Source organism: Zonotrichia albicollis, chromosome 11 (assembly GCF_047830755.1).
Source record: "Zonotrichia albicollis isolate bZonAlb1 chromosome 11, bZonAlb1.hap1, whole genome shotgun sequence".
Taxonomy (NCBI): Eukaryota; Metazoa; Chordata; class Aves; order Passeriformes; family Passerellidae; genus Zonotrichia; species Zonotrichia albicollis.
The window spans coordinates 337,699-353,832 of NC_133829.1; the positions used below are offsets into that span (position 1 = coordinate 337,699).

The window sequence follows — 16,134 nt, forward strand, 5'->3', positions numbered from 1 at the left end:
AGGGACGCCGATCTGTGCGCACGTTTATTATTGGCGGAGGCGGGAGCGGCCCGGTCACGTGGGCACGCCGCGCGCCTCGAACAGGCGCTGCAGCGCCCCCTCCAGGGCCGCGCTGCTCCCGCGCAGTCCCGACACCACGCGCGCCGCCCAACGGAAGTACTCCTGCACGCGCTCCTCCGACCACCCTGCGGGGACACGCGCGACGTCACTTCCGCCCCCCCCCACCCGGTCCCGGTCCCGGTCCCACGGAGACACCGGCACAGACACACCAGCATCGCTTCGCCGGCACAGACACCGGCACTGACACACACCGGCACTGACACCGGCACTGACACACCGGCACAGACACCAGCACAGACACACCGGCACACACACACCGGCACTGACACCGGCACAGACACACCGGCATCGCTTCGCCGGCACAGACACGGGCACACACACACCGGCACTGCCCCGCCGACACACACACGGGCACTGACACCGGCCCCGCCTCCCGCCCCGGCCCAGCGCGGCCGCGGGGCCCTCTGTCCCTCGGCACAGGCAGCAGCACCAGCCGTGCTGCGGGCCGGGCCCGGCGGGGCCCGTGCCCGGTGCCGCTGCACTGCCGCCGTGCTCCCCGCGCTCCCGGGCCCGGCACCTTGCGGGGTGCAGCGGTTCAGGTCCCGCAGGTTGTGCAGCTTGTCCGCCAGCTTGACCAGCTTGGCGCGGCGGCTGCAGGCGGCAGCGCGCTCGATCTGCAGCCGCTTGCGCTCCATCTTGGACAGGCTCTTGTCGTCCGTCACCTCCTCCACCACGCGCCGCACCTCCGCGCCGAACCGCTCCTCGATCTCCGAGAACGTGGTGTCCGTGTCCTCCACTGTGTCGTGCAGCAGGGCGGCCTGCGGCGAGCAGGGGACCAGGGGGCTGCGGGGAGCGGGCCGAGCCGCGGGGAGCGGGCAGGGCAGGGCAGGGCAGGGCAGGGCAAGCGTTACCTGCAGCACCACCATGTCCGTCACGCCGGCCTCGTGCGCCAGGATCCTGGCCACGGCTGCAGCGAGAACGGAAAGGTGGGAGGAGGCGGCGGGGAACAGGCAGCTCCGGGCCCGGACCCGGGGGCTGCGCCGCACGGTGGGCAGCGAGGCTTCCCCGAGGCCAGCCCTGGGCAGGGCACACCCCGCGGGCCCGTCATGCGCGGTGGACCCGCGGCTGGGCAGGCTGGAAGGTCCCGGGGGCTGGCAGTGCCCCCCAGGTGGGGCTGTCCCCTGGCCTGGCGGGGGCGGCTGCGGCACGGCGGCCCCTCAGCAGGCCCCAGGCACGGCAGGGCAACAGGGGGGCGGCAGCCACACCTAGAGCCGGGGCCGCCGTGCTTCGGCAGCTCTGCCCCCATCGGGCCCAAGGACACGGGACAAGGGACACGGCTGCGTCCCGGAACCAGGGCGAGGGGCTCCCGGGGGCTGGCAGCGCGCCGGGGCAGGAGGGGTGCCAGGGTGGGAGAGAGGGGCCGCGGGGGGCTCCCGGGAGCGGGGCGCGGTGCCGGGGGGTTCCGCACCGATGGGGTGGTTGATGTAGGGGGTGCCCTCGGGATCCTTCCGCCGCTGGTCCTTGTGTTTCCTGGCTGCAAAGTCCACGGCCTCCAGCAGCCGCGCCGCCTCGGAGCCCATCCCCAGGGCCTCGGAGCCCATCCCCGCCGCCTCGGAGCTCATCCCCGCAGTCTCGGAGCCCGCGGCCGGCGCGACGGAAGCGGCACAGGCGGAGGCGGGCCCCAAGTGCATTTATTGCGCGCCGGGCCCCGGCCCGCCCCAGCCCCGCGGCAGCCGGTACAGCAGCGTCCCGTCGGGGGCGCGCACCTCGCGCCTGTCCCCCGCCCCCCGTGCTGGTGCCGGTGCCGTGGCGGCGGCGCTCAGCGCCCGCTGGTCCTGCCGCAGGCGGCGTTGCGGAGAGGGACAGCCGCGGCTCCGCAGCACCCGCCGCACCACGTCCGTGCTGACGCCAAAGCCTTCTGCCAGGCGCTCCAAGGGCCACTCCTCGGGCAGCTCCCGCCGCAGGAACCTGCGGGCACGGGCACGGTCACCGGGCGCTCACCGGGGCGGTCGGCAGGCGCGGCCCGCCCGGCCCCGCGCTCACCGCATCTGCTCCATCGCCTGCCAGGTCAGGACGCGCTCGGGGGCTCCGCGCCCCCCGCCCAGCTCCCGCCGCAGCCGCTCCATCCGCGCCGCCGCCCGCCGCCGCCGCGCCCTGCGGGGAACACGCGTGAGCGCCCGGGCCGCCGCACGCCCCGCCGCGCCCCGGCCGCTCCGCACCTCTGCGTGTCCTCCAGCGCCGGCTCCGGCGGCTCCGGGTCCCCGGGCCACGCCGCCGCCGCCCGCCGCGGGGCCCGGGCGAGGAGCGGCACGGCCCGCAGGGCGCGCCGGAGCAGCCCCGCCATGGCCCGGAACAGGCCCGGGGACGGGCGGGGCCGGCGCGGGAGCGGCCCCGGCGGGGGAAGCGCGCTTCCGACGGGTCCTGAGCGAGGTGGCCTCCGGAGGGCTTCAGCGTAGGCGGCTGTGCAGCGGGCAGGGCACAAGCACCAGTCTCCGGCCCTGGCAGGGGTGAAGGCAGCCGGGGCAGGTGGCCGGAGCCGTGCTGGGCCCAGGCTCTAGTCAGGGGACTCAGCAGCTGACTCCAGAGTTGATGGAGGCGGCCAGCAGCTGTGCTGGTTTCATCCTGCAAGTCCTGGTTCTCACGCAAGCACACACGGGCGGAAGGCTGAGCCCCTGGCCGTGTTACCTGTGCTTTTCAGGCTGTGAATCTGTGGGGCAGTGGCACGGGGCAAGGTGCCGGCGTGCTGTGACACACTGGCACGACGAGGCTCTGCCGCGGTGTGAGGTGTGTGTGTGCTGCGCCTGAGCGGCAGTGGCGGCACGGAGCTCCACAGCACAGCTGGAAGTGCCATCACATGGGGCCTGCTCGGGGCTGGCTGGGGACGTCGGGGGACAGCTGCCCCCATCGGAGGATGACCGACTACCAGCGTTACCTGCAACAGCACAGATGGTTGTGGGGCCGTGCACCAGCAGTTCTGCAGCTCAGCAGCCCCCACTGCCCTTCCCGGTGGGGCTTGGTCCTGGCAGCCCCTCCTCTGCCCCTGCTCCCCGGGTCCTGAGGCTGCCAAGTGGGTGAAGCCGATGCCAGGGAGCTGGGCTGGGCAAGGCTGGAGGGTGGAGCACGGGCAGGGAGCAGTGTGCTGGGAAGAGAGTGGGGGCTATGCTGTGTCACCATGTCCCCTCTGACGCCCAGGACCTAATGCACCCCATTGACTTTCCTGGCTTCTCACACTCCCCCGTGCCTGCACATCAACCCTTGATCCTGGGAAACCACCCATGGTTCTTCCCCGTCCCTGCAGATGGGATCTCCAAGCCTCAGAGGTTCCCAGTGGTAACCAGTGCCCCAAGCAGAGCACGGTGACCCTTTAGCAGGGTCCCAGCATCCCTGAGAGCTCCATGGAGCCCACCCGTTCCTCCCAGCCTGGCAGGGTTGTGTACTTACAGCCTTCAGCCTGGCTGGCGGTGCCAGGGAGGCACTGCTCCCTGGGCTGCTGCCCCCGGGGGTGGGCACAGGGCTGGGGGAGCGCTGCCCCCGCCGCCGGGCCCTGCTGCCAGCCCCCGCCCTGCGCCCGCGTGCCCCTGCGCCGCGCGTGGCACGGGATGCTCTGGCCTCGAATGCAGAGGGTGTCCGAGTCCTTGGGATCTGGGCCTGCCATGTGCTGTGACAGGCCCTGGGCTGCAGGGCTGGGTAAAACCCTGTGCGCCAAGGGCCGAGCTGGGACTCCCAGGAATGAGAAAAGCATCATTAATTTGTGGGCGTTGTGCTCCTCAATGACATCCCAGGGAAACAGTAGCTGGAAGAAGGGAAGGAAAATGGCCATGGCTTACTTCTGTAGGCCTTGGCAGGAGATGGGAAAGAAGAGTCTCTAGTCACACCCAGGTGCACATCGAAGCATCACCCCGCACTTTGTCCCCAGGTATGTCCCTGGCACCATTCCAGACTCATCATCTGAAGGCACAGCAGCTGATGCGCCTGCAGCAGCCCCCATCGTGCCCCAGCAGAGATGCTCAGTGCCCAACCCTGCTCCAGTCCACTTCTGTGTGGGGTAGCTGTGGGCAGTGCCGTTACCTGGCTCTGGAGCACATAGGGTCTCTGGGTTTCAGCCGTGGGGAGCAGCTGGGAAAGCAGCTCAGTGATGCCCAGCCCTCGGATCTGCTTCTCACGCTGCAGCAGAGCATTCAGTCTCCTCTTCTCTTCATGTTCCACAATGTTCTGGGGCTTCATGGAGTTGTACTGCACACGCTGCACCTCGGCAGAGAAACACCTGAGCTATAGCAAAGCTGAAGCTGGGATAATGCACAGGTGAGACAGCCATGAGCTGCTCCAGCCCTGGGCACAGTTACAGTCCCAGGGGGAACAGAGATCCCAGTGAGAGCCAAAGTGGAAAGGCACAACACTGGTGCTTGCAAGTAGTGCCAACACAAGGTACTACTTGTTGTTGACTCTGAACTTCAGGCAGGGAGTCAAACCTGGAATTTCTGCTCCATGGGTGCACCAATGGCTCAGTGCAGCTCCCAGAGCCATATCACTGACTTAGAGAGCCCACAGACAGTGCTGACACTGATGTACCTTTCTGTCCCATGACTTGGTGCTTCTGTAGGAAAGGTGGGTTGTAGGAGTTGTGCCTTTATTCCTCTCTGTTTTCTTCTTCCTGATAGCTTCCAGCTTTTCATTTTTCAGGCGCATCTCCTCCAGCTGATGCCTGCCACACAACAGCACAGTCACTCACAGCTCAGAGGGTTCTGGGGCAGATTTCAACCTTGGGACATTTACTGCAGGCCCAAGTTCTATATAAATAGCCCATAATGGAACTGTGCCAAGAGAGGGAATGGGAAGCTTGTAAAGAGACTTCTAAAAAGAGAGATGCCCTTGGATTAGGCTGTGTTTGCCAAAAGGGAGGGGGATATTTGGGAAATGGTGTCTCCATGGTCCAAAAGTCAATGGACTACTGCCCTTTCCTCTCTGGAGTCCATCCAAAAGGAGCCACTTTGCTGTGGTGCCCCAGCACATGCAGGCTTATTCCTTTCCCCTCCCACTCTTCCCGCTTTCTTGCACCTGCCAAGCACCAGAGTTGCTCCCCAGGAGGGGTCAGGAGCAAGTGGTCTCCATGCCACCTGTGAGAAGTGGCTTTCCACAAGAGCAGCATACCTGGCATGCTCTTCTCTTGCCTTAGATGCTGCTGTATCCTGGAAGAGGGACCTGCTCTGCTGGAAGAATGGCTCGTACTTCTCTGTCCCAGGTGCTGGGTAGATGCGCCGGAAGCCCCCCAGGTGCTCGTTCTCGTAGGTCTCAGCCTGTGCCAGCCAGGCAGCCTGGCTGCTCTCCTGCTCCCTGCGCCTGCAGCGGGACGAAGAACAGGGAGCTGTGAGGGAGGCTCTGACGCAGGCAGAGCGCGGGCTGATGTGCTCAGCATGTCCCAGGATTGTCCCAGGACTCCTGATGGAAACAGCAGCTGGAGAGAGCCACAGCCTGCCTGCCAGGCAGCAGGCTCACTGACCACGGGCTTGTGAAAGGACATAGGGCAGACAGAGAAATGAGAAACCCTCAGTCCTGGAAAGGACCCCTGCCCTGCAGAAGGGTATCCCCAGTTCCTGAGGCAGGGCTGTGGTTCCTCATGTGAGCATCCCTGCCAGCCCAGGATGCTGGCACTGCCCATCCCCAGCAAAAGAGATTACAAGCAGGTGCAGCCTGGGGAGAGCTCTGTCAGGGCCCGGAGCACAAGGTGTCACAGATCTCCTGGCACCCAGAGAGCAGCCGCGGCTCCTCCTTGCAGGACGCTCGGAGGCTGCACAATGCCACGGGCTCTGGGAGCTTCCACAGCCAGCCCGGGTGTTATCGTGCTCTGTCATGCCTGTCTTTGCTCACTGGGACCTGCAGCAGTACCTGGACTCCCAGGGAGGCTGGCTGGCCTGCAGGAGCCGTTCCTTTACCCGCCGCTTGTCTTCCTCCAGCACCTTCTTTCTGTCACAGGCGTGCACATTGATCAGGTTGAAGGTGTCACACAGAAGGGCATCCTTCACCTCATGGTCTAGCTGAGAATCTGTGTTGAAGCTGGGAGAGTGGTTCACCTGCCAAGACAAGCAGGTAACCTAACCTGGCACCCCAGCCACGGCCCGGGATGCTCTGCTCCCTGCCAGAGACAGGAGCCACACACAGCATCTCTCCTGCCCACTTGCGCCACAGGTCACTGGATCCCACCCCACAGGGGGCAGCTGTCACAAATTCAGGGTGCTCCCAGGACAAGGGGTCTGAAGGCTTGGGAAACTCCCTGTTGTTAGATGGTGTGCAGGAAATGGGTTCTCTTGGATCCTGCTCACAGCAGGTTGTTTGGCTTCAGAGCCTGGTTAATTCTGTGAGCAAGGTGGCCCTTTTGAATGAAACAAACTCCCTGTCCTAGTGGCCCAGCTCTGAGCTCTCCACTCCTTCCTCACCTCCAGAAGCCATGGCTTCAGCCTTCTATCCAGCAAAATGTCAAAGCCCAGGATTTCAAAGCAGGCACAGCCAGTAGTGCGGTTGGAGAAACAGCTCTGGTAATGATGTTTCAGCACAGGGTGAGCTGAAATCAATGTCTTTATAACAATGTCATCAATATCTGCCCAGAGCTTTGATGTGTCATAGTTGTGCTTTGCCATCCAGGCGTTCAGGGTGGACAGTTTCCTGTGTGGGAACAGGGGGTGGTAAGGGCTCAGCTGTGTCACTCCAGGAAAGCTGAGGTAAACCTGTGTCCCCAGGCAGTGTTCCTGCAGTGCTGGGACATGCCAATACCTCTTGCTGCCCACCATGTCGTCCGTGTTGAAGTTCTCATTGTGTTTGTTGATTGCATAATTGGTCAGGTGCATGCAGATGTCACCCTGGCAGGGAACCACAAGAGATGTTTGTTCATTCTGAACCACTGAGCAAGAACAGGAACAGCCCCAGCAGATACTCCCATGTTCTTTTCTGCCTGGAGCATGGGCAGAGTAGGAATGGTGTGGAACTGAGCATTCTTATCAGGGCCAGAAGCAGAACTTGCTGCCCAGAGACACCAGGGGTGGGGAGAGGCTTCACTCTGTAGGTTTTCAAAACCTGATTGGGTGAGACCCTGAGAAACCAGGTATGAATTTATTGTTAACCAGGTTTTCAGCATGAGGTTGGAGACCTTCCAAGGTTCCATCCAAGCAAATAATTACATGATTCCATAGTAATGCCAGTGAACAGCCCCAGTGTGGGGCCTTGGGGTAGATGTACTATCCCTCCTGAAACGCCTCCTGTGAGGAGGAGGAAGGAGCATAGAGGAAGAACAGGAAAGCATCAAGCTGGGACTCCTGCAACCCCCAACACAATACCTGCCTTTTCAAGGCCTGGAATGCCCCCAGAACAAGTTAAGGACTGATACCTACAGATACTATAGGAGTTTTTTTAAAACTTCCTCTTTACCAGGTTTCTCGTGCTGTTATCGATGTACCTCATGGTGGCAAACCGGGCCAGGCCCTCCTTGTAGAGAAAGATCTTCAGTGGGTCACAGGATGTGACCAGCACATAGATGCGCATGTCAAACTTGAAGCCATCGATGAGGAAGGGCTGAGAGGAAAGAGGCAGGAGCAGGGGTGAGCTGCGGAACTGCTCCTCTGCCTGTGCTGCTCAGCAGAGGGACAAGCTTTGTCTGTGTCCCCGATGTGCCACAGCCACACCAACACCTCCAGCAGACCTGAGGAGACCCGGGGAGCAGGGGGGATGCTGGAATCCTCCCCCAGGACCATGCCAGTACCTCAGAGATGTACTGCTGGCAGATCATGCGCTCCCCGTGCTTGATCTCCTCTGGGTGGTGGGTTATGAAGATCCCTCTTCCCTGGCAGCTGTTGTCAGGCTTGCAGATGTATGTTCTTGCTTTCCTCATGGATCTATAGGCAAGGAAATCTCCGTAGCTGTGCAAGGGAGAGGTGACTATCACCAGCTGCCAAAAACACCCCTCTGAACTCTCTCCTAACAGCTGGGTACTGAAACCATGGTGCTGCAGGCCAGCACACACTGAACTTCTGCAGGGGATGAATTGAACTCCCATTCCTAATCTGCAGGAGTCACAGATTGGTTCCTGTGTGACCCGACCCAGCCTCCCCATCCCTCCTTTTCCCTGCACACATCTCCAGCTCTGCTGGGAGGTTTGCAGAAGAGGTCAGGGTGGTGTGTGCCAAAGCAGTGCAGCTTTGGGCTCTGATGCCCAGAAAGAGCAAGCCAGCAGCCTCCCTGCCCGTGTCCCCTGTCCCCAGGGCGCTGTCCCACACCACTCACTCGGCTGGCAGGCACCACGTGCGGGGGAAGATGTTGTACTCCTTGGGGAAGAGCCGGAGCATGCGGTTCAGGTTGCGAGCCAGCAGGTCCTTGCGGCACAGCTCGATCATGCCTGGGAAGTGGTTGATTTTCTGAAAGTGGTGCAGAAAAACCCCGATCAGCGGAGCCCTGCGGGGATGGATTCTCCCAGCCCCGAGGAGAGCCTGTGCATGGAGAGCCAGCAGTGAGAGGGAAGCCAGGCCTGTGGCTGCCTTGAACTACTGCTGGGGGGCGAGACTTGCTTTATCTGGGCTTCACTACTGATTTATCTGCCTATTCCATCTTAGCCCTGGAGCAGCATAAAAGCTGCTTATTTCACAGCACATCACAGGGCTGGCACGCTGCTGCTCCCACCACAGCTGCTGAGTGCTGCTGATGACACCGGCCAGGGACATGGCACAAGCAGAGGCATCTGACCCTATGCCCTGGAGCCGAGGCACAGATGGCACAAGGCACACTTTGGGTGCTTCTGTTCCACAGACAGCCCTGTGTCCCGAGCGATGCCTGCTGGGCAGGTGTTCTGTTTACCTGGAAGCGCTTCATTTCCATGAGGCGCTCCAGAGTGACCGTGCTGTCCGTCCAGTACACCGTCCACTCCTCATGCTCGGCCGCCTCCTTCAGCCCGCAGTGCTGCGCCGCCCGCCGCACTGTGCCAAGGCAAGCAGTGACAGGGCCAGCTGGGACCATGGGACCAGGGAACCGGGGATGGGGTGTGAAACACACCTCGGCCCGAGGGGCTGCACACGGGTACTGACACCCCCAAGGGATGGAGCATGCAGCTCTCCGGGCTGCAGTTCCCCTCTCAGAGGTACAAGGTATTGGCATAACCCCTTGGAAGGCATCAGGAACACCAGTTTTATCTGGCCAACCCCCCAAGCCTCTGGCTGCAGGTGTTCTGGGAACTCCTAACCCTCTGATCCCACCTGTCCTGAGGTACCAGGGTCCCTCCACAGTGGGATTGAACTTCCCCTGGGTTTTACACCTCACAGGCAGATACAAGTGTTGTGAAGGTGTGAATTTAATCTCCTAAATCAAAGGTCTTCCAGCAGCAGAACACAGCTCTGCAGGAAAAGGTCTCTGCTGGGATGGTTCATGCTAGTGCAAAGTATGAATTTGACAGGACTGAGGGGGATCCATGCACACCAAGATCCCTTAGCAAGGTAGATTAATAACAGCCCTCAAGGGCCAGGAGTTCGTTCTTTGAAGGTCCAGCTTGTGGAAGCAGAGTGGGAGGGGAGAGTGGACCAGCCCCCTGGGGTCACCAGGGATGAGCAGCACAGGGAGAGGCTGCAGGTACAGATCCTGCCTGCTCACCACCAGCTTCACCCTAAACAGCTGACAACCCTCAGGTCCTGTCTCCAAGCCCGGGTGCTCCCTTGCACTCTAGCTGACAGAACCTCTCTTGCCCATTTTAGCAGACAGCTGGCAAACACAAGTGTGGGGGATGTTGAGGGCTCACGCTGCTGTTGCATTTTAAATTGGGATAAATCTGTCCAAAGTGTGACAAACTCCGGCAGCAGTGAATAAACCAGCGGGAACGGGGTGCCAGCAGCGCTGCTGGCTGGGCAGCGCCTGGGGAGCCTGCGGGTCCCCGTCCCTCTGACTTACCGCTGTCGTACTTGCAGCCGCTCAGGTTGATGGAGGGGACACTAGAATAGAGACGAGATGACAGTAGCTCAGCGAGGCACCGGGCAGGGCACAGAGTGGGGACAGCTCCGATGCCCCACGCACACAGAGCAGCCCGACCGAGCCAGCCCGGCTCGCTACAGCCCTAAGGAGGCGGGCAGGGCGCTCCTGGGCACGGAGCCGTGCCCGGCTTTGTCAGACAGGGGATCCTTGGGGCACTTCCAGGGAACACTATTTATTTTGGGTCAGCGGGACCCGCACCGGCTCCCGGGGGCTGGGGAGCGCCGGGCACCGCCTGGGCACAGTGCCACGGCTGGGCTGGGGCTGGGGCCGGGACCGAGCGCGAGTGAGGCAGCGGGAGGCGCCGCCGGGAGCGGCCGGACGGGCTCCAGCCGGACCCTGCCGGGGGCTGCGGCCCCACACTCGCCTGCGCCTCCTCCGCGGCTCGGGTCCGGCGGGAGCAGCGGGACGGTACCGGGGGGCTGCGGAGATGGGCGTCCCCTCACTCGGAGGGGTTTCCGGGGACGGGCCCGGGCCCACGCTGCCCCTGCCGCTGCCGCCCGCCGCCGCCATCGCACCGCTCCCGGCTCCGCCGCGTTCCCATGGCGACCGCACCATAGAGCCGGCATGCGGCCAGAGCGGCCTCGCGCTGCCACGTGACCGTCACTTCCGTGTCCTCCACCCGCAGCGCCCCCTGCCGGTCCCCGTGCGTTCAGCTCTGCAGCGGCCCAGCCGCTGCTCGTGCCCCCGGTTCAGCTCCGGCCGCCGTCCGTGCCACCGTCTCCGCGCTCCGGCCGCTGTCCGTGCCCCCGGTTCAGCGCTCTGACCGCCGTCCGTGCCCCCGGTTCAGCGCCCCGGCCGCCGCCCGTGCCCTCAGTTCAGCGCCCTGGCCGCCGCCCGTGCCCCTGGTTCAGCGCCCCGGCCGCTGCCCGTGCCATCACCGCTCCAGCAGCCGCGCCAGCTCCCCGCCCAGGTGCAGCAGCTCGGGCTCGGGCAGCAGGTGCTGGCGGATGGCGCTCAGGGCCTGCTCCTCGGTGATGTCCCGGTAGAGCGGCTCGGCGGGCAGCGGCAGCAGCCCCGCCAGCTCGCACAGCGCCACGGCGAAGGGCTCGCCCGCCTTGGGGCCGAAGAGCGGCCGGCGCGCCCACAGCAGCACCCGCAGCCCGCGGCCGCCCCCGGGCCCCGCCGGCGGGTCGCCCCGCGTGGCCAGCACGTTGCAGGCCAGCCCGGCGGCGCCCAGGTGCTCCGCCGCGCGGCACACGGCCCGCGACACCGGCTCCAGCGCCTCGGGGCCGGCGGCGAAGAAGAGGAAGGCGGGGGCCGGTCCGGCGCGGAGCAGCGCCAGGCGCGGCCCCAGCGGCTCGGCCGGCGCCGCCTCCAGCGGCAGCGGGCGGTCCAGGTAGAGCCCGTGGAGGTGCAGGTGGTTCACCGAGGCGCCGCCGCCCAGCCCGTTGAAGCCCACGCGGAAGCCGGGGTGGGCGCTGAGCAGCGCCGCCTCCAGCGCCCCGCGCAGCGCCGGGGCCGTCAGCGCCTGCGGCAGGCGCCGCGCCGGCTCGGGCAGCAGCAGCACGTGTCCCCGCTCCAGCGGGCTGGCGTTGATCGCCACCAGCAGCGGCTCCGGGCCGCCGGCGCGGCGCAGGCGGAACAGCAGCTCGGCGGGGCGCAGCCGCGTGAAGTTGAAGGCGGCGGGGTCGAAGGGGTCGCGGAGGCTGCGGACGGGCTGCGGCGGGCGGCGCTCCGCGCTGCGCTGCTCGTTCAGCTGCGCCACGAGGCGCACGGCGCCGGGCAGGACGCGGGTGGGCAGCGCTCCCAGCCGGTACCGGAACAGTCCCCGCTCCATACGGTCGCTCCAACCCGCCAGCAGCACCCGGTCGAATCGGGAGGGCGCGGAGCCCGGGTCGCCCCAGCCGGCTGCCTGCAGCACGAAGTCCTCCTCGCTGTACACGAACTCCTCGGGGCTCGGTTCGCCCGGCTCCCCGCCCGCCGTGGCCGCCATCTCCGCGGTGGCGGGGCCGGGAGCCGGGTGTGCCGGGCGGGCGGGGCCGGCGGTACGTGCGCGTTTGCCCCGCCCGGGGCGGGCAGCTCCGCGGCGGCGGGCGGGGAAGCGCGCAGGGAAGCGGCGCCATGGGCGGCTCGGCCAGTCTGATCCCGCGGGACCTGCTGAGCGAGTACCAGGTACCGGCACCGGGGCACAGGGCCGGCTGCGGGGCCCGCCTGGGCTGCCCTGCCTCAGGCCTTGGCCCCGGCCCCGCTGCTGAGCCGTGCTGTCCCCGCAGGAGCTGACGTTCCTGAGCAAGCAGGAGATCTTGCTGTAAGTACCGCCGTGAGTGTCCCCCCGCCTGCCGGCCCGGTCCCGCGGGGCTTCAGCCTGTGCCGCGGGGCACGGAGAGCTCCCGTTCCGCCCCGCTGAGCCGGGAGGCGCCGGGGCACTCCCTCGGATCCGCTTTGTGACGGGGCCAAGGTCCGCGGGCGCTGCCGGTGACGCCCTGACCCGGGGCCGGGGCCGGCCCGGTGACCCTCCGGCAGCCCCGGAGCCGGGTGGGCGGCAGCCGGACCGGCCCCTCTCCCTGCTCCGGTGGGAGCCCGACACGGCCCGGCCCGGCCCGGCCCGGCAGAGCCGGCAGGAGCGGTGGCAACGGGCCGGCCCGCCCTGGGGAGCGCGGCCGGTGCCGGACGGGCACCACGGTGCTGCCACCCTCGCACCACAGAGCCGCTCTCTTTGTTGCCTCTTAAAGCGCCTACAAGAGGTTCAGTGAACTGCTGCCAAAGGAGGAGAGGGAGAACGCCTGCTCCGCGCGGGTCCCCAAGAGCCAGATCCTGACGCTGCCTGAGCTGCGGGTATGGTGCCTGGCACACCCGGGACACTGCTGCTCCGGGTTAGGGCCCCGTGCACCCAGCACGGCCTCGCTGTGCCAGCAAAGAGCTTCCCTGCCCTCATCGAGCAAGTGATGATCCCAGGGATCCCTGCTGTGCCATGGGGGATCCCAAGGGTTCCTGCTGTGCCACGGGAAGCACACAGGACAGGTTTGACTGTGCTGTGGGTGATGGAGCAGTGGCAGAGCGGGGCACCTGCTCACCTGCAGCCACAGCCAAGGTGTGCCTGATGGGGCCAGCAGGGCCCAGCCCTGCCTGAGCCATTCCCGTGTCCGCAGGCAAACCCCTTCCAGCAGCGCATCTGCCACGTGTTCTCAACCTCAGAGGCCGAGGATGACAGCATGTCCTTTGAAGACTTCCTTGATATGCTGAGTGTCTTCAGCGATTCTGCCACCTCTGACGTCAAATCCTACTATGCCTTCCGCATCTTTGGTAAGGCTGGGGACAGGTGCTGTGTTCTGGGATCCCTGCACCTGGAGGAGGCGGGAGCAGGGTGATGAATTGACATTCAGGAGGGCGGGCAGTGCCCTTGGAGCACCCATGAGGATGGTGGCTTTAGGAACTCCCTGTGGGAACAGCTGGTTTGGCATGGTGAGGTGCATGGAGGGTGCAGTGCCGGTGTCTGTGGCTCCCTGGGGTCACTGTGGCCCTGCCAAAACCTACCTTGTCTGTCCCCACAGACTTTGACAACGATGGGATTCTGGACAGGAAGGACCTGGAGCAACTGGTGAACTGCCTGACAGGGCAAGGCGAGGGGTCCCGGCTGAGCAGCGCAGAGATGGATCAGCTCATCCAAAACGTGAGGGATCCCAGCCAGGGCACGGGCCCTGCAGAGCCCTGGGCACAGAGCTCACTGCTCCCCTTCCCCGCAGATCCTGGAGGAGTCCGACATCGACAAGGATGGCACCATCAACCTCGCCGAGTTCCAGCACGTTGTCTCCCGCTCCCCCGACTTTGCCAGGTGAGGGTCCCCAGAGCCTGGCTGGGGCTCATCACCCTCACTGCTCACTGGCACTGGGGCACAGCTGTGGTGCGCGAGGGCAGGGCTGCCCTGTGCCAAGTGTGCCGTAATGCCAGAGCTCTGCATTCTCTGCTGGCTCTGCAGAGCTGTCCCAAATGGGCATTCTGGTCCCTGCAGCGCTGGGTGCTTGTAAACCCTTTGTGTCAGCTAGCAAGCAGGTGCAGATCCTGTCATATCTCTTGCAGCTCCTTCAAGATTGTCCTGTGAGCCCCTGGCTGTCCAGCAGCACTCCTCCAGCTCCTCCAGCTCTGCTCCAGTTCCTGCAGCTCTCTCTGGGCTCAGCCATTTCCTCTTTCAGGGAGCACAAGCCCGGGCCCTCGGTGGCCAGGCTGTGCTGCAATGCCTTGGGCAGGAACCCTCCTGCTCCCCTCAGGTGCCTGCTTGGCAGCAGGGAGTCCCAGGAATCTGCCTCTCCTGCCGCTCCTCTGCTGTCCTAGCATTAGAATTTGAATCCCTATGCATTCCAAGGGCAGCCCTGCTCCTGCCTGGGGCCATCTGCACGGCACAGCCCCTCTCTGCCCTCAGGACCAATTCCTACCTTGTGCCTTCCAGCAGCAGGCAGGGAGCTGCCTCCCCTGCCAGCCTCTTCTGCCTCTCCTGTATTTCTGGGAGCCTGCCTGCTGCCACACGGATCCATTTCTCTGAGCAGTAACTGAACGTGGGTCCTCTGAGCAATAACCAAAAAGTGGATCATTTTCCACAAGCAATAACCCAAATGGGGGTGCTTTCTCTGAGCAGTCACCCAGGAGTCACTGTACAGGTGCCACCCCAGAGCAGAGCTGTCCCCCCACGGCTGTGCTCAGAGCCTGCACTCCTCCTCCTCCTCCTCCCTTTCTGTTTTTGCCCTCTTCTGGCTCCAGCACAGCAGCTGCTCTGCTGCCCTGGCCTCTTCCTCCCCCAGTCCCTGTGAGGACACAATTAAAGGGCTCTGGTTTCACCCTTGCTCTTTGCTGCCTTTGTCTGGCTGTGGGACGGGTGCCACCAGGGTGTTGGGGACATGGGCTCCTGCCAGCCCTCTCTGCCTGCCGCCAGCCGCCGCTGCAGGGGATGGCTCCACGTCCTGCTCCACCACAGCCCTTCCAGGGCCACGTCCTGCTCCACCACAGCCCTTCCAGGGCCGCCTCCTGCACTCTGGGGTCCTTCTGGGCAGCACAGAGCTCGGTGCTCAGGCCGGGGCACGGAGGGGAGCCCTGGGCAGCGAGTGGCACCATCCCTGCGGGCAGCAGCAGCAGCAGCAGTGTCCTCTCTGCCCTGCCAGGGCTGCGGTGGGTCCGGCTGGCCCCGCGGAGCCCCGTGCTGGGGCAAAGCAGCCGCTGGCTCTCGGGGCTCTGGCGTGGCTGTTTCCCACACGGTGGCTCCTGCTCTGGCGCTGCCAGCCCTTCCAGCTCGCTGCCCCACGGTGCTGACGGTATCTGCCCGCCGAGGCCCGTGCCCCTGCAGCCCCGGGGCTGTGTCTGTTGGCAGCTCACCAGCCAACGCCTCCAGTGGCTTTTTTGATGTCCCAGAACAGGCTGTGCAGGAAGTGCAGCGCACGGGTCCAGCTGGGAGCAAGGCAGTGCTGGTCCCTCGGGGGAATCCTGCCTGGACACGCCATCTCCGCGGAGCTCACCGCTTCCCCAGCCTGTGCTGGCACTGCCGGTGCTTCCCAGCTGCGTGAGGGCTCAAAACCAGCACTGGCTGCAATCCCAGGCCTCGCCCTCAGCCACCACGGAGTCAGGTCCTGCTGGCAAAGTGTGCAGGGTCAGCCCACAGCAGGGTGGGATGGGGACGAGGACCTGATGCTCCCTGCACGGGCAGTGGGTCCCACATGCAGCACAACACTGTGGTCCTGGGAAGGGGGCTGTCACAGCCTCTCTCCTGCTGGGGGCTGCCCTCCTCCCAGCCCCAGGCCCCCAGTTTTCTTACTCCTGGTCACCTCTGCCTTCTCCGGTTTCTCATGGTGCCAGGATGGCATCGCCCCACTGCTCTGTGCTGCCGCACCACAGGGCCTCCCTGCACCACCCTGCTGTGGCACGGGCCTCAGGCACAGCCCAGGGCTGCCAGGAGGTCACAGGGACACAGCCACTGTCCCTGCAGGGCCCCGCGTGCCCTGGCCCAGTGCTCAGCCGAGCACGGAGCTATGGCCAGCACAGCCCTCTGCCCCGCTGGAGGCATGGGCAGATCTGCCTCTGACTGCAGTGAGAGCCAGACCTGGCTGCTCTCCACGGGGCCGTTGAGATGGCTCTGCCCAAGGAACCAGGTTCTCC

At 65.0% G+C, this 16,134-nt stretch overlaps 4 protein-coding genes across 5 annotated transcripts; 1 reads left to right on the top strand and 3 right to left on the bottom strand.

Moving 5' to 3' along the window:
- Positions 1-6: 6 nt before the first annotated feature.
- On the bottom strand, positions 7-1,751 carry HDDC3 (HD domain containing 3). Its single transcript, XM_074549030.1, has 4 exons — positions 1,529-1,751; positions 972-1,027; positions 638-878; positions 7-185 (listed from the first exon to the last, which is right to left on the bottom strand). The coding sequence occupies exons 1-4, from the start codon at positions 1,749-1,751 to the stop codon at positions 55-57; spliced, it is 651 nt and encodes a 216-aa protein (XP_074405131.1). The 3' UTR covers positions 7-54.
- LOC102074386 (tubulin polyglutamylase TTLL13) lies at positions 1,734-10,860 on the bottom strand. Of its 2 annotated transcripts, XM_074548991.1 has the most exons (16): positions 10,421-10,860; positions 9,976-10,016; positions 8,896-9,014; positions 8,329-8,459; positions 7,808-7,964; positions 7,477-7,620; positions 6,826-6,911; positions 6,492-6,717; positions 5,944-6,128; positions 5,209-5,397; positions 4,630-4,762; positions 4,129-4,302; positions 3,502-3,853; positions 2,746-2,992; positions 2,104-2,214; positions 1,734-2,028 (listed from the first exon to the last, which is right to left on the bottom strand). In XM_074548991.1, the coding sequence occupies exons 1-16, from the start codon at positions 10,609-10,611 to the stop codon at positions 1,752-1,754; spliced, it is 2,763 nt and encodes a 920-aa protein (XP_074405092.1). In that variant the 5' UTR covers positions 10,612-10,860; the 3' UTR covers positions 1,734-1,751. The 2 variants fall into 2 exon arrangements, with proteins under 2 accessions (XP_074405092.1, XP_074405091.1); XM_074548990.1 differs by lacking the exons at positions 1,734-2,028; positions 2,104-2,214 and having other exon boundaries at positions 2,404-2,992; positions 6,492-6,911; positions 7,808-7,940; positions 10,421-10,611.
- Positions 9,101-12,041, bottom strand: GDPGP1 (GDP-D-glucose phosphorylase 1). The gene has a single exon (XM_074549024.1). It carries the CDS (start codon positions 11,987-11,989, stop codon positions 10,931-10,933), a length of 1,059 nt encoding a protein of 352 aa, XP_074405125.1. The 5' UTR covers positions 11,990-12,041; the 3' UTR covers positions 9,101-10,930.
- On the top strand, positions 12,034-14,825 carry CIB1 (calcium and integrin binding 1). The gene is made up of 7 exons (XM_074549035.1): positions 12,034-12,168; positions 12,270-12,304; positions 12,729-12,831; positions 13,146-13,299; positions 13,548-13,666; positions 13,740-13,828; positions 14,074-14,825. The coding sequence occupies exons 1-7, from the start codon at positions 12,118-12,120 to the stop codon at positions 14,093-14,095; spliced, it is 573 nt and encodes a 190-aa protein (XP_074405136.1). The 5' UTR covers positions 12,034-12,117; the 3' UTR covers positions 14,096-14,825.
- Positions 14,826-16,134: the final 1,309 nt, after the last annotated feature.

Bases quoted from the DNA above. Each gene is read 5' to 3' on its own strand.
- HDDC3 (XM_074549030.1), bottom strand. From the start codon at position 1,751: ATGCACTTGGGGCCCGCCTCCGCCTGTGCCGCTTCCGTCGCGCCGGCC. The intron at 1,028-1,528 runs GTGCGGAACCCC...TTCTCGCTGCAG, and splicing joins CTACATCAACCACCCCATCG to CCGTGGCCAGGATCCTGGCG. The intron at 186-637 runs GTGCCGGGCCCG...GTGTCCCCGCAG, and splicing joins GAACCGCTGCACCCCGCAAG to GGTGGTCGGAGGAGCGCGTG.
- LOC102074386 (XM_074548991.1), bottom strand. From the start codon at position 10,611: ATGGTGCGGTCGCCATGGGAACGCGGCGGAGCCGGGAGCGGTGCGATG. The intron at 9,015-9,975 runs GTAAGTCAGAGG...GCCTTGGCACAG, and splicing joins CGGCTGCAAGTACGACAGCG to TGCGGCGGGCGGCGCAGCAC. The intron at 7,621-7,807 runs GTACTGGCATGG...CTTTCCTCTCAG, and splicing joins GCCAGCAGTACATCTCTGAG to CCCTTCCTCATCGATGGCTT.
- GDPGP1 (XM_074549024.1), bottom strand. From the start codon at position 11,989: ATGGCGGCCACGGCGGGCGGGGAGCCGGGCGAACCGAGCCCCGAGGAG.
- CIB1 (XM_074549035.1), top strand. From the start codon at position 12,118: ATGGGCGGCTCGGCCAGTCTGATCCCGCGGGACCTGCTGAGCGAGTAC. The intron at 12,305-12,728 runs GTAAGTACCGCC...TGCCTCTTAAAG, and splicing joins AGCAAGCAGGAGATCTTGCT to CGCCTACAAGAGGTTCAGTG. The intron at 13,300-13,547 runs GTAAGGCTGGGG...CTGTCCCCACAG, and splicing joins CTATGCCTTCCGCATCTTTG to ACTTTGACAACGATGGGATT.